The sequence below is a fragment of the Gossypium raimondii genome, chromosome 13 (assembly GCF_025698545.1).
Source record: "Gossypium raimondii isolate GPD5lz chromosome 13, ASM2569854v1, whole genome shotgun sequence".
In the NCBI taxonomy this organism is placed as follows: Eukaryota; Viridiplantae; Streptophyta; class Magnoliopsida; order Malvales; family Malvaceae; genus Gossypium; species Gossypium raimondii.
The window spans coordinates 34347363-34360883 of NC_068577.1; the positions used below are offsets into that span (position 1 = coordinate 34347363).

At 33.7% G+C, this 13521-nt stretch overlaps 2 protein-coding genes, 1 long non-coding RNA gene and 1 other non-coding gene across 5 annotated transcripts; 3 read left to right on the forward strand and 1 right to left on the reverse strand.

Annotated features, from left to right (window-relative positions):
* The first annotated feature begins 3966 nt into the window (after positions 1 to 3966).
* LOC105783866 (syntaxin-43) lies at positions 3967 to 7382 on the forward strand. Its single transcript, XM_012609555.2, has 8 exons — positions 3967 to 4493; positions 4996 to 5272; positions 5493 to 5582; positions 5768 to 5845; positions 6108 to 6185; positions 6282 to 6347; positions 6421 to 6501; positions 6585 to 7382. The coding sequence occupies exons 1-8, from the start codon at positions 4291 to 4293 to the stop codon at positions 6690 to 6692; spliced, it is 981 nt and encodes a 326-aa protein (XP_012465009.1). The 5' UTR covers positions 3967 to 4290; the 3' UTR covers positions 6693 to 7382.
* TRNAT-AGU (transfer RNA threonine (anticodon AGU)) lies at positions 7294 to 7367 on the forward strand. The gene has a single exon. It is a non-coding gene; the product is annotated as a tRNA-Thr (tRNA).
* Positions 7383 to 9491: 2109 nt separating the features above from the next.
* On the reverse strand, positions 9492 to 11017 carry LOC105784160 (GATA transcription factor 15). 2 transcript variants are annotated; one of them, XM_052626208.1, is made up of 3 exons: positions 10753 to 11017; positions 10446 to 10550; positions 9492 to 10168 (listed from the first exon to the last, which is right to left on the reverse strand). In XM_052626208.1, exons 2-3 carry the CDS (start codon positions 10530 to 10532, stop codon positions 9809 to 9811), a joined length of 447 nt encoding a protein of 148 aa, XP_052482168.1. In that variant the 5' UTR covers positions 10533 to 10550; positions 10753 to 11017; the 3' UTR covers positions 9492 to 9808. The 2 variants fall into 2 exon arrangements, with proteins under 2 accessions (XP_052482168.1, XP_012465413.1); XM_012609959.2 differs by having other exon boundaries at positions 10664 to 11015.
* Positions 11018 to 11146: 129 nt separating this feature from the next.
* Positions 11147 to 12159, forward strand: LOC105784161 (uncharacterized). The gene is made up of 2 exons (XR_008192654.1): positions 11147 to 11676; positions 11788 to 12159. It is a non-coding gene; the product is annotated as an uncharacterized LOC105784161 (long non-coding RNA).
* Positions 12160 to 13521: the final 1362 nt, after the last annotated feature.

Genomic DNA, 13521 nt, shown 5'->3' on the forward strand with positions numbered 1-13521 from the left:
TCTCTTTCATTTCTTGCTTCTCAACAAAAACTTTTATGGTTAAAACCTAGGAGCATTCGGCCTTGCTATTCACCATGCATGTAAGTGTTTTCTCGGTCCATTTTTCTTGAATTTTATATTTTTGAGTTCGTTGTAATGAAATCTAACTAGTTTAGGGGTTAAATTGTGAAACTATCAAATTTTAGAAAATATGCCATTGAGATTTTTGAAACTTTTTAGTTGTGTTTGGCTTGGTTTGAAGCTTGGTGATGATTTTGATTGTAGTTTACAAAGTATTTTTTTATAATTTATAAGTTTAAGGATTAAATTGAAAGTATGTAAAATTTGGTATGGTTTCATTGTAAAATTTCAAGATTTTATGGCTAGTTTGAGGTGGTTAAGCATTCAGCTTAATGGGTGTACAAGGTTTAATTGTGAAAATAATCCTATTTTAGTTTAAGGACCAAGTTGAATAAAGTATGAAAATATGAGGCAATTATAAAAATTGTAAATAGGAATACATGCTCAATAAATTGAATATTTCCATAAATTTGAAGCTACTAATTGAAATAAACTACTTTATAGATCAAAATCCAGTAGATAATCGTGGAAAAAGAGAAATTGCTAATTAGTCCCTGAATTTTTACCATCCATGCAGTTTAGCCCAGGTAAGTTCATACGGTTTAATTTGGTATCATTGGTATTATTGTGTTGATTTCTAAATTTTGGTATGTTAAAATAAATGTATGTGTGTATGTGTATGTATGTATGTATGTATGTATGTATGTATGTATGTATGTATGTATGTATGTATGTATGTATGTATGTATGTATGTATGTATGTATGTATGTATGTATGTATGTATGTATGTATGTATGTATGTATGTATGTATGTATGTATGTATGTATGTATGTATGTATGTATGTATGTATGTATGTATGTATGTATGTATGTATGTATGTATGTATATGTTTGAATTCTTACAAATTGGTTCAAGGGGAGAAAATGATTTGAATTGTAAAATGTTATGTGATCTTGTATATCAAGCTCGGATGAACATAGGATAGAATACAATTGGCATGTCAATAGGTTATTTTGTGTGCTGTATAGGATTGGCATGTGATGAGATGCTGAGTTTTTACTTGATATTATACATTGAAATATATCGGAGTCAAGCATTTGTTGCGGACTATCGAGTTATATTTATAGTGATTCTGACGTGTTTTTAGTGGCGGATGTAAACCCTACGGGCTTGGCACTTGATGTCGAGGCGTGTTTCTGAAGGGATGTTAGCCTACGGGCTAGGCACTTGGTACCTAGGCATGTTTTTAGTTGGATTGGCTCAGTTGAGCATTTTGGTGTGTCTTGGGTGGATAACCGTGTATCTGTATCTGTTTATATCATTCATCGAGCAGATTTCAATTGGTTAAATATCTTGCTAATGGATTTTATGAATGTCTACATAATTTCTGACATTAGATCGCGACTTGGTAATTGAATGACTTTGTATGGTTGAATAGATTATGCAACTTGTGTATAAAGCTCACATGTTGAATGATTGTGGTTGACAGGGTTAATGTTTATTAATAGTGTTGTTAAATGTTATGCTATGTTTATATGGTAAGTTTTATTATTTCGACCAGTGAACTTACTAAGATCTATTGTAGCTTACTTGTGTCATTTTCTTATTTCCTTGTAGATATCGTTTTATGGAATCGGGCGATCGGATCAACTCAAAGATCACATTATCCAGCTAACTATTGGTAGATTTTGAAAATGTTTTCTTTTGGGATATGTGGCATGTAATGGGAGAATCATGTATATGTTTTAAGTACTTACTATAAAATGGTATGCTCTATACTCGTGTAATGAATGTATGTTTTTAGTTGATAATACGCTCATTCATGGTTTGGTATGAAAATCCAATTGTGGTGTGGAACTTGTCATGTAGTAGGAGTTTATATCTCTATAAAGGTGTTTGAGATATCAAAGCTGTATACACTTGTTCATAGAATGAAGTGGTTGAAATTGTTATGATAGGTTATTAGCTTGATGGATGGAATGGTATGTTTGATAAGATTATTAAGTAGCTGAACTTGTGGTTGTTGAATATAAATTTAGTTTGATATTTGATTTGTGGTGCCAATGAGGGCATATTGGTTAGACACATAGGTTGAATGATTTTGGCATGTTTTGAGCTTGTTTGAATGTGTTTTGATGGTATATAAATGGTTGATATTGGTTTGGCTTGGCACTTAAGAAATTTGTTATGTTTTGGCTTGTTTTGGAAGTCATTTTAGGTGCACACGGCCTGAGACACGGGCTATCACATGGCCGTGTGCCACACACAGTCACTCCACACGACCATTTGGCCTATTCAATTTTGGTGAAAATATGTCTCACACAATCTTAGGTTGTTACACGGCTTGAAGACATGGCCTTTTGACCCTATTTCGAATCACACACAGGTTGGCACACGGTCTGCGACACGACTGTGTGACCCTATTTTTGAACTGTACACGATTTGACCACACGGTCATGTCCGTAAGCCATACTGCTGTGTGACCCCTGTTTGTATATTTTACTCAAAATTTTGTAGAAGTTTTAATTTAATCCATAATTGATCTCGGTTTATTTTAAATGTTTCGTAAACTCAAATTAGGTCCAGATTTGATTGAAAAGCATATAAATGATTGAATATTATTTATTTGGTTGAATTTGATTGAAAATCATGATAAATGTTAATAGATTATTATCGTAATGCCTTATAGCTTGGGTCAGACGACTGGACCGGGTATAGGGTGTTACACTTTGTCTCTAGATACACTGGTTTATTTGATAACTTGACATCTGTAGGTGTCAAGGTCCTTCATACTGTACTAGATGCACTTTTTGCACTTATAAAGAATTTTAAGTTAGGAAAACATGGTGGTTGAACTATCCATAAGAAAACTCATCATCTATAAATATTGAAGGACCTCTCAAAAAAAAAAAACTTATAAAAAATAACTTTTAAACACATCTATTTTAATACTAATTATTTTATTGTATTGAAATAAAAATCATTTTTTATATTTGCAGATTGAGTTTTAGCTCGATTGGTATGGACATTGTTGTTAATGCAAGAGGACATAGGTTCGAGTGCGTTGAAGCGCATTATTCTCCTATTTATGTGTTAGAGAGGGGCTATGGGTAGTTCTAGACATTGTTTCAAAAAGATCAGAGATGATCAGAAGGATTGTTCTCGTAGAGTATTTTTATTAAATTGGTAGAATAATTTAAATAAGGGTAAACTACATCCAACTCAAAGGTCATTAAGCTATTTATAAGTTTATGTTTTGGTCATTTAATTTCAAAAGGTTACAAAATGACTATTAAATTATTCAAAAAATTTCATGTAAGTTATTAGGCTTTTAGAATTGTTGTTATATGACCTTTTGTGTTTGCAACTTTTACACTAACCGAAATCTCACTTTCCTATTCTTTTCTACAATTTAGTTTTTTTTCGTGAAACAACTTTAAATGTCACGGACCAACAAATTAAAATTCAAATAACTTTCTTCTCTGATCTTCGACATTGACTATTAGATTAACTTGGATCTACAATATGTTTTTCTATTCATCGACATATATGATCCATTGTATTGATCGTTAAATCGTTGCTTGAAGCTCGTTAACTAGACTTTAAAAAAAAACAAACTTAATAACTAAGTGGCTTAAATAAAAACTTTCAAATAATATAGTAACCATTTTGTAATTTTTTAAAATTAAATAACTAAAACGTAAACATACTAATAATTTAGTTACTTCGGAGGTAAACCTAAAAAGTTCGGCTGGCATAAGGTGGATGCGGATCTCGAATTCTCGACCCGGCCGAAAAAATTCACTGTAGCGTAGGACCCGACCATACGAATTGAACCCGACTAAATTGAAGATAGAATAAGTGTTTAAAACATTAATCATACTTCTAATCTGCAACATTAAGCCTAATAAAATTAAAAAACAAGCCAAAAAAAGAGAAAGAGAGAAGTCCCCACGCCAAGCCAACCGTATCATTTCTTCTTTGTAGTTTTACTTTATTGGTAGTTCCTCCTCAGCTTCGCCGGCGCTTGACTCTACCGTTCGTCTCTGATCAACTGCCCACTTAACGGCCAATTACGTGTCCATCCCTCTTTTTTGCTTTCTCTAGCTCCGCCATGACAAAACCTCAATTTTTAGATCTCTAAATTCTAAATTCTAAATCTGAATCTAGATTTAGATTCATTTTTTTTAAAATTTTTAGTTAAATATATATTTTCGTTTTAGAGCTATGGCGACGAGGAACCGGTCGCTGCTATTCAGGAAATACAGGGATGCGTTGAAGAGTGTTAGACTTCCGGCGAGTTCGTCGGCATCGTCTGCGGCGACCAAGAGCTCCGGTGGAGGACCGGTGATCGAGATGGTTAGTACTTCGTTGCTCCATCCAAATCGTTCTTATACTCCTCTAAGTACCGAGGATCCTGGAAATTCAAGGTAATTCAACGTTTGCAACTATTAGTTTTCAATATAAGATTAAAAAAAAAAATTTCAAGATCGAGAGCAATAGTTGCTTTTCTTTTACTTATGCGTGAATTTATCTAAATATAATTAGTTAGCTTACTTGAGCTGAATTTGTCTCATTTTATTTTCAGTAAAATTGGTATAGTTTAGGCTGAGCAGGAGTGTTAGATTATAAACTGTTTCGAGGATGCTTATGATTGAATTTGTTGGTAATCCTTGAATAATTCTTACAAGAATGATTTAGCTGTGAGATATTTCAAATGATATGGAAAGAGCTACAAAGATTATGAGGCGGTTTATGCAGTGCAATGAAAGATCAAAGTTTTGCAATGAGGGAATGTAGACATAAACTACAATTGGGTTTTCTTGTGAAGTTCATGTTCTCATTCAAATAGTTATAAGTACGTCTATATCTCTGTTTGAATGATCATATAACTCTGTAGTAGGACAATAAGGTGTTGTTTGCTTGTTGCAGTAATGGTGCAGTTACAGTGGGTCTACCACCAGCTTGGGTAGATGTGTCTGAAGAAATAGCAGCAAATGTGCAACGTGCACGGACAAAAATGGCTGAGTTGGCTAAGGCTCATGCAAAGGCTTTAATGCCTTCATTTGGTGATGGTAAAGAAGATCAACGCATTATTGAGTCTCTTACCCATGAGATAACTTATCTGTTGAGGAAATCAGAGAAGAGATTACAAAAACTCTCTGCATCTGGACCTTCTGAGGATTCAAATGTTAGGAAAAATGTCCAGGTAAGGCTTAGTGATGGTGAGATAAAAGGTCATCTTTGACTTTCTAGCCCTTACGCATATGTCATTGCTGAAAGGAAGATAATAATGTCCGATGTTCAGGGCTTTATTTGGCATGCCCTCTGACATAATTTTAAGCTTTTATGCTCTTGAATGATGTGCTATTCTGAACTGTTCTTTTGTTTACATTTCTTGTTTTTCATGTTTCTCTCCTTTTTGGCAGCGTCAACTTGCTACTGACCTTCAGAACCTATCAATGGAGCTCCGGAAGAAGCAATCAACTTATTTGAAGCGCCTCAGGCAGCAAACAGAGGTATAGAAAGAAATTTCCTTCTTGGCAATGCAATATTGCATAATGTTTGGTTGTAGTTTGACATGCCAAATGGTCATACAATTTCAATTTCAAACTCTTTCCATTCATTTCTGTGTTTTCCAGTCTTATTATAATGCATTCTGTGCATTTCTTTAATGTAACTAAATTACTGGTTTCTATTGTAGGGCCAGGATGGAGTTGATCTAGAGATGAATATAAATGGAAATAGGTCTTATGCAGAAAATGATGACTTGGATGATATGGTATACTGGTTCTTTAAACCTTTTTTCTTTTGTAATATACGATCAATCCAAACACATTTCACGAAACTCATGTATGTGGTGGTGAATGCCAAATAGCATGTTAGGATCTTGATAATCATGTGAGAATCAAGCTCCAAAATGTGCCTAGTTTAACTTCCTTATCTTTCCCCTGTATAATTATATTAGGTTTTGATGGATTTGTGTCTTTTATCTGATTCCAGTTTAGTGTCAGATTCTAACATTTCATAATGATGTCATTTAGATATTTAGTGAGCATCAGATGGCAAAGTTAAAACAAAATGAGGCACTTTCAGTTGAGAGGGAAAGGGAGATTCAACAGGCAAGTTCATTGCTCTTGATCTTTTTTTCATCTGATGCTGCTTTCATAGCCATCCGAAATGAATTATTTATGCTTGTATTAAAATTGTTTGTGTAGGTTGTGGAGTCTGTAAATGAGCTTGCTCAGATTATGAAAGATCTGTCAGTTCTTGTGATTGATCAGGTAATGATCCATCTAGCATTAATTGTAAGTTACAAACGTGTTCCAGAGTCATTAAATGCAATCTCCAAAACAGGGTACCATTGTGGATAGGATAGACTACAACATTCAAAATGTTGCAACTACAGTTGAAGAAGGCCTCAAACAACTACAGAAGGTCTTGTCTTCCTCCAATTATTGATCTTCATTTACATGTTTTCTGGGAATCATTCTAAATTCTTGTATGAATTCGAGTTGCAGGCAGAGAGAACACAGAAACAGGGAGGCATGGTGATGTGTGCTACAGTGCTCGTTATAATGTGCTTTGTCATGTTGGTCCTCCTAATCCTCAAGGAGATAATCTTTTGATTCGCATGCATGTTTTTTTCGTTGATGATTTCCAGTTTGACCAGCGGTGAGAGCCCATTACTTTACATTATCGAGAATCAGCAATTTCCTTGGTCAGCAGCATGAGCATGGGGGGATTTTGAATACCCCATATGCATACGACTTTACCGTCATGATTACTTATTTTCTTACTCTTCAATTCTTGGGTTGTCCTTTCAAGAAGAGGAAGAGGCGGGTGTTTGAATCGCGTTTAGAGGATTGATCTATAATAGACTTTATAAGTTATGATGTATTCTTTTTCCTTGAGAAAGGAAAGGAGCTGATATTGATTCTTTAAAATTCCCTGGGTGGGAATTTCTAGCTTTAGGGGATTCCCATGAGGAGATGAGGTGTTTGGCTATATATATATATGTATTACCTTGTATCAATTCTTTTAATTTCAAAGAGATGGCACATAAATCCACATTGTAATGTATGCATATGCAGTTGCCATGAGGATTGAGATCCAAAGGCTGAAAGTCATAATATGTATAGCCTAGCAATCTGTTATTTTGCATTACAGTTCATGGTCAACTGCAAATTTTTTTTGTATTATAAGTTATTTTCGATGTTAAAGTCCACTGCTTTCGTAGCTCAGTTAGTTAGAGCACCCGTTTAGTAAGCGGGAGGTCTTGAGTTCAACTCTCAATGAAAGCATTTCTCTGTTTGGAATTTTTTGTTCCTTATAATTATTCGTAGCCTGCAGAGGTTAAAGTTTATCTATAACTTAATTACCTTTTTATTTAAAAATTTCAATCGGGTTACAAATTGTAAGTAGTATATGTTAAAATTTGTCAACTTGAAATTTTGGTAAAATTGCCCTACTTATATAGAAACTACCAACAATGATAATGATTAGACTAGGATGTGCTTGGTTGGGTGAAAAAGTTAAGGGATGAGAGGGAAGAAAGAAAAAGTAGAAAGAAAATAAATTTTGAGTGTACTTGGTTAGGAAGAAAAGTGAGGGAAAAAAAAGAAGAGAGATCATTTTTCATCCTAATGCATAAAAATTAACACTTCTAAATTGAAATGATGAGAGGAGAAAATGAAAGAGATGTCCATGTTAATTAAAAAGTATGCATTTTAAAAATGTTTTATTTTCTTTCCTTCCATTTTTCACCTCTACCACAATTTTTTCATCTCTCCTACCAAGTACACCAATGACCACTCTACCAAGCTTATAGAGACCAAATCTATAAGTATAGGGACTACCATCACATTTTAACGTAAATAGAATTAGGCGAATCCCTTTTGTTTATTGATTTATCATTCCAAATTCCAGTTTTAATTGAAGAAATTCCAAGTGTCAGATAGTTTAGCCTCTGAAATGAAGGAAAAATTCCATTTGGGGCTTAAATGGGCAGGCAGGAAAAGCGTTGGGTTTAGGCGATATTACTTCACTCTTGAGGCCACTTCAGGCTAGGGTGAGCATTCGATCGAATCGAATCGAATCGAATCGAAAATTTTCGAGTTAATTGAGTTTTCGAATCTCGTTTTATCATCCTAACTTTATTTGAAGTTTTCCCGAATCGAGTCGAGTGAGATGGAATTCGAATCGAATCGAATCGAATATATTTGTTCGAGTTAAATTTTAAAAAATAATTTTGGGTCCTTGTAACCATTGTCACCCATCGTAATAAAATTTGACCACCTTAATCAATTTTTTATTAACTTTCATCACCTCATAATTTATTTATTAATTTTTATATATCTTGGTTAGCTTCTTTGCTTGCTTAGTTGTTTCAATTATCTTGATTCTTGTCACTATGTATTTTGGAATTAAAAATATATTAAATGTAAAAATATGATTTTTTAATAAAATTTATTTTAAAATAAAATGTGAAATTGATACCAATATAAAATTTTAACATGAATATTTTATAGCATAATTAATAATTCAATTTTAATATAAATATTCAATATGACTAAATAATTCAATAATATAAATAATATAAAATGTGAAATTTAATTTAATAATATAAATAGTAGATATAAATAAAATTATTACTATTTATACTTAGTGATTATTTTTTGGATAATTTTGATTTTTTTCTTTGAGAGTAAAGGGTGAGAAGTAAGTTTAGGGGAAAAATAAGAAGTTTTGGGGAATAAAAGTTTGAGGGAAAGTAAATAGAGGGAGTAAAATTTTGGAAGGAAAATATTAAAAAAAAATTGGAGAGGGGGAGGGTTTGGGGTAGATCGGAGGTGGGATGGAAAGAGAATAAATGTTTTATGGGAAAAGTGAGAGGGAGTAAAAATTTTGGGGGAAAATAAAAGGTTTTGAGAGTTTTTTGAAGTAAAATTTTGAGAAAAAGTAAATGGGAGAGTAAAATTTTGGTGGGAAATGGATTTTGGATAGATTGGGGGGTTGGGAGGGGAGGGGAGTAAAAGTTTTGGGGGGAACTGAGAAGAAGTAAAAGTTTTGAGGGAAAAATAAAAAAAGTTTGGGAGTTTAAGGTAAAAATGTAAATATTATAGTTTGATATTCGAATTATTCGAGTTATTCGAATTCGAAAACTCAACTCGATTCAAACTTGAAATTCGAAAAAAAAATTCGAGTTGATTCGAATAACTCGATTAACTCGAATAACTCGATTCGTTTAACTCAAAATTCGAATTTTTTTTCAATTTTTTCGAGTCAAATCGAATTTTGCTCACCCCTACTTCAGCCCATCACCAAACCCGAAAAGATCAACTACCATTCCCCAAGATGAACTTCCTCTCAACAATCTACATGCTACATACTACAATCATCTTTCGTAACAAAAATACGCCACTAAATTTGTTTGCATAAGGTATGAATAACCAAAGATTAAATTCTCATTCTCATTGATTCTCGATCTACTATTTACATTATGATTGAACCATCATCAGCCATCCCAAAAAACATTACTTCCCTCAACTCTCTCTTACGTAAAAAAAAAAAAAAAAGAAGCAGCAGCAGTCAATAACATGGGTTTTTTTCATTTCACTAATAAGGAAAATCCCAGGCAAAAAAAAGACAAAATGAAGAAACAGCTTTTTCGGTTAGTGTTTTCCCCCCCTCCTTTTTGAAACCCCCATTTCGTTTGTTTTGTTTTGTCTATCTGTTTCATATTTTACGCAAAAACTGTGTCACACGACAATGCCATCAGAGAAATTGCAGCTTGTTCTTCCTCTCCCAACTTCCTTCTCCTTTGGCACCTTTGTTTCTTTACCACCCCAGATAAAGACGATGAGGTTTGCAACAAAACTTCACTGCCCAAAGCAAATAATCTCATCTTCACACTCTCGCTCAATCCATTTAAGTTGGCACTCAGATTCTCACCACCACCATCATTTGTTGGAGCACTAGAGCTGCTACTATCTGATGATGGTGAATGTGATATCTCCTTCTTCTTCTTCTCTATTCCTTTGTTCAAACCCAACATTGCTCTCCTTTTTTTCCTGTATCTGATTCCACATGCATTGCACAGTGACTGAAATTACCCCCCAAAAAGCAAAAAAACAAAACAATCAATAAATTTCAAATAAAGCAAAGTAATAGATTTGGTTATGATTATTATTAACCAAAACAATCAAACGGGATGAAGACTCATCAACTTAAAAAGAAGCAAATATATGTATGAAAAAAGATGAGAGCTTTTGCCAGAGAAGGACTCATGCTGATGATTTTAAAAGAAAAAAGGAAATAAACCCAAACTTCAAAAAGATGTGTGTGAGAGAGAGATGAAAATGGAAGGATAAAAAAAATACCTTGGGGCCAGCAGGGCCACCTCTCCAAAGAGGGGTTTTTGTGGTTTTGCAATCAGTACAAAACTTCTTGTTGCTCTCACTCATCATATCTTCACTCCATGATTTCTGAATAATAAATACAGATCTAATCAGTAAATTAAAAAGAAAAGAAACAATAGGTTGAAAAAAGAAATGAAAAACTTCGAAGCATTGAAGATGATTTTTTTTTTATGATCCACCTTTGCTCTCAGATCCATTACACCCATGAAGCAACTCTACAGATATATTTGGTTCAAACAGAATGATAAAGTGAAAAGAAAAAGAAAACCTATTCAAAGCTTGATGGGCAAAGAAAAACCAACTTAACAATCATAAACCTTTCTCATTTACTGAGACGAAAAAAAACAGAGAAAAGGAGAGAAGATTTTGCTCTCAAAGAACAAAACCCAGAAACTCAAAAATGAAAAGAGAAAAGCTAAAATTTGCAAATAGAGAAAGAGAGAAGAGAAAACAAAAATGTAGAAAATGAAGAAGGGACAGGGAGCGAGAGGTTGTCAGAGCAACAAACCCTAGACAGAGGGGGTGATAAAAAGACGGGAATGACCCCCTAGTGGTGACAGCTGAGCGCCGCTCCACTGTGAATGAGTGAAAAAACACACCCGCCAAAATTTTGAGAAGGGCAGGGTACACGTGGCAACATGCAGGAGGGGCTGGGCTGGAGATGAATTTTCAGGTGCTTCACTGTCAATTTTTTTCTTTCTAGTACCACAGTGTGGTTATGATAGGTTTACATACTTGGCCCCCACGTGATTTAACCTTTTTCCTTTTTGCAAAAATGGGTTTTTTATACGAAAGAAATAAACGATCGGAAGTTTTTTTTTTGTTTTTTACTGAATTATTGTATTCTTTGATCTTACAGCATGTTTGGTTGGGTGTATTGGCTACCGGTGGGTCCCACTTAATTTCACTTTAATCTTTTGTTTGGTTCAGTGTATTGCTATTACGGGTTTAATACATTACAGACCTAATCTCCAAAATCCACCGATTTTTATTCCGGAAGAAAAGCTCAGTTTTGTTGCGTATTAAGTTCTCCCAATTTCTTCTACCCTGTTTTACCCTCCTAACTGCTTCTTCTGATTTCTTCTGATTCCATAACTTTTTCCTTCCTTTCGGCCGCCACAACTGCTTCTTCATCACTCATCAGCAGTCTGCTTCTTCTTCTTCATCCGCTCGGCCCTGTTGCTGTTTCATGGTGGTCTTTTGTTTCTTTCAAGATTGCTTGACTTTCTTTTTATTCATTTGGATAGAGATCTCTGTTTTCATTTGTTCTTATATGTATATCTTTTGTTGGATTTGATATCAGGGGATATGCACGGTTTGTGAATATAAGAGATGGTAGGGGAGCAGCACGCCGGAAGCAGCCTAGATGCGTACATATCCTGTTATACAATGGTGCTCTTGTTTGTGCATCAACTGGTCGATATGGGTAATAATAATTCATGTTAAGTTGATAATTCATGAGTATCTGTATTTATTTTGTTTTTGTTTTTTTTGTCAGATGGATAGAATGATTGCTTGGAAAAATGACTGAAAATAAATTGAGATGTAATACAAAGTCAGACAGTAGCACTTGTAACACTTAACAAATTGTGGATACTTATATATCTGTTAAGATATACATGTTATTGATTTAGTTGGAATCACTTGGTATTTGATTGAAGTTGCTTTGGTTGGTATAGAATATGTGGTTTAATAAGAAATGGACCTAAGATTTTCTGCTTAAGGTTTTCTTTATGATCAATTGGATTGGTTGAAGATTCTGTTATGAAATGTTTGCTGGGGAATTTCTGTAATCAGTATGAACAGTTTACCTCAATCAAAAGGTTTTCTTTGAGTTGGTCGCTTGCATTCTGCCAAAATTTGGTGCAATGTTTCCAATCTTAGAATTTTTCCCACTGTCTAAAATTTGGATATGATTCAGAAATGTTGTACACTATCAAAGGAAAATTATTGATTTTGATAGTGTTTCTAACTAGTTTCTTGTTCTATTCAAGTTATCATGATTGCAAGAATTCATTTTCGGCTTGTCAAGTTATTAATTTACTTAAAATGTAGGCTTTCTTTCTAACTAAAGAAAGATTTCTAGATGAAAGCAAACTAGCAATCTACATTTTGAGGCGATTTTAACATTGCCAAAATGAAACTTTGAAAGCTATCAATTAGATAAGAACTGATAGAGCAGTTCTTACTCTGATAGAGCAGTGGTTGGCTTATTTTTTTGGCTGGTCCAGCATTTCTAGTGTTTCTATTTCGAGGTCTGATTTAGGGAAGGCCAGACTTTGCTGTTGGCGCACCGATTCTAGAATTATTGATTGTTTTACGTATGAATTTAAATCCTTAAGCTATTACACTTTGGTATTTAGACAGAAGGCCATTTTCCTCGCACCAATACAAACAGAGGGCATAGAATATTTAATCATTTGTTTTTCCTATTGAAAATAAGTAATGTATTTTCTTCTACAGAAACCATTCTAGCTATAGACTGTATCTGTTTTTTGTTAAGGTTTTATCAACAAAATGCCTTCAAGCTAGGTTTTCAATGGTGCTCCTCTTGGCATCATATTAGTTCAGTCCATTACGAAATTGAGATGTAACACAAAGTCTTGAGGCTATACCAATTTACAGCATAAACTTCATACTTTAGCAGTATAACCAAAATAACCAAAATTACTTAATTAATTACGATAATATCAAGAGAAAAATTAAATACTAAAATGATTTGAAATTTACATTATTTGTCGGTACTGCTTGATATATCGGCAGTATATCCCCCTCATCATTAATCAATCATCGATTTTTTTTAAAAATAATTTTTCGGGTGTCGTCATTGTGTTAAGCTACACCAATATGTATTTGTTAAAATATCCATTAAAAATATGAGTATTCAAGGAGGGAAAAAAGAAAGAAAGAAAAATTTAATGGGTGCCACTGGCTTGCCAGGCGGCATCGGGTAAAATTAAAAAAGAATAGTTGTGTCAGATAGAAAAAAAATTCAAATTGGTGCCACCAATGTGTTAGGTTGCACCAGTGTCAATTT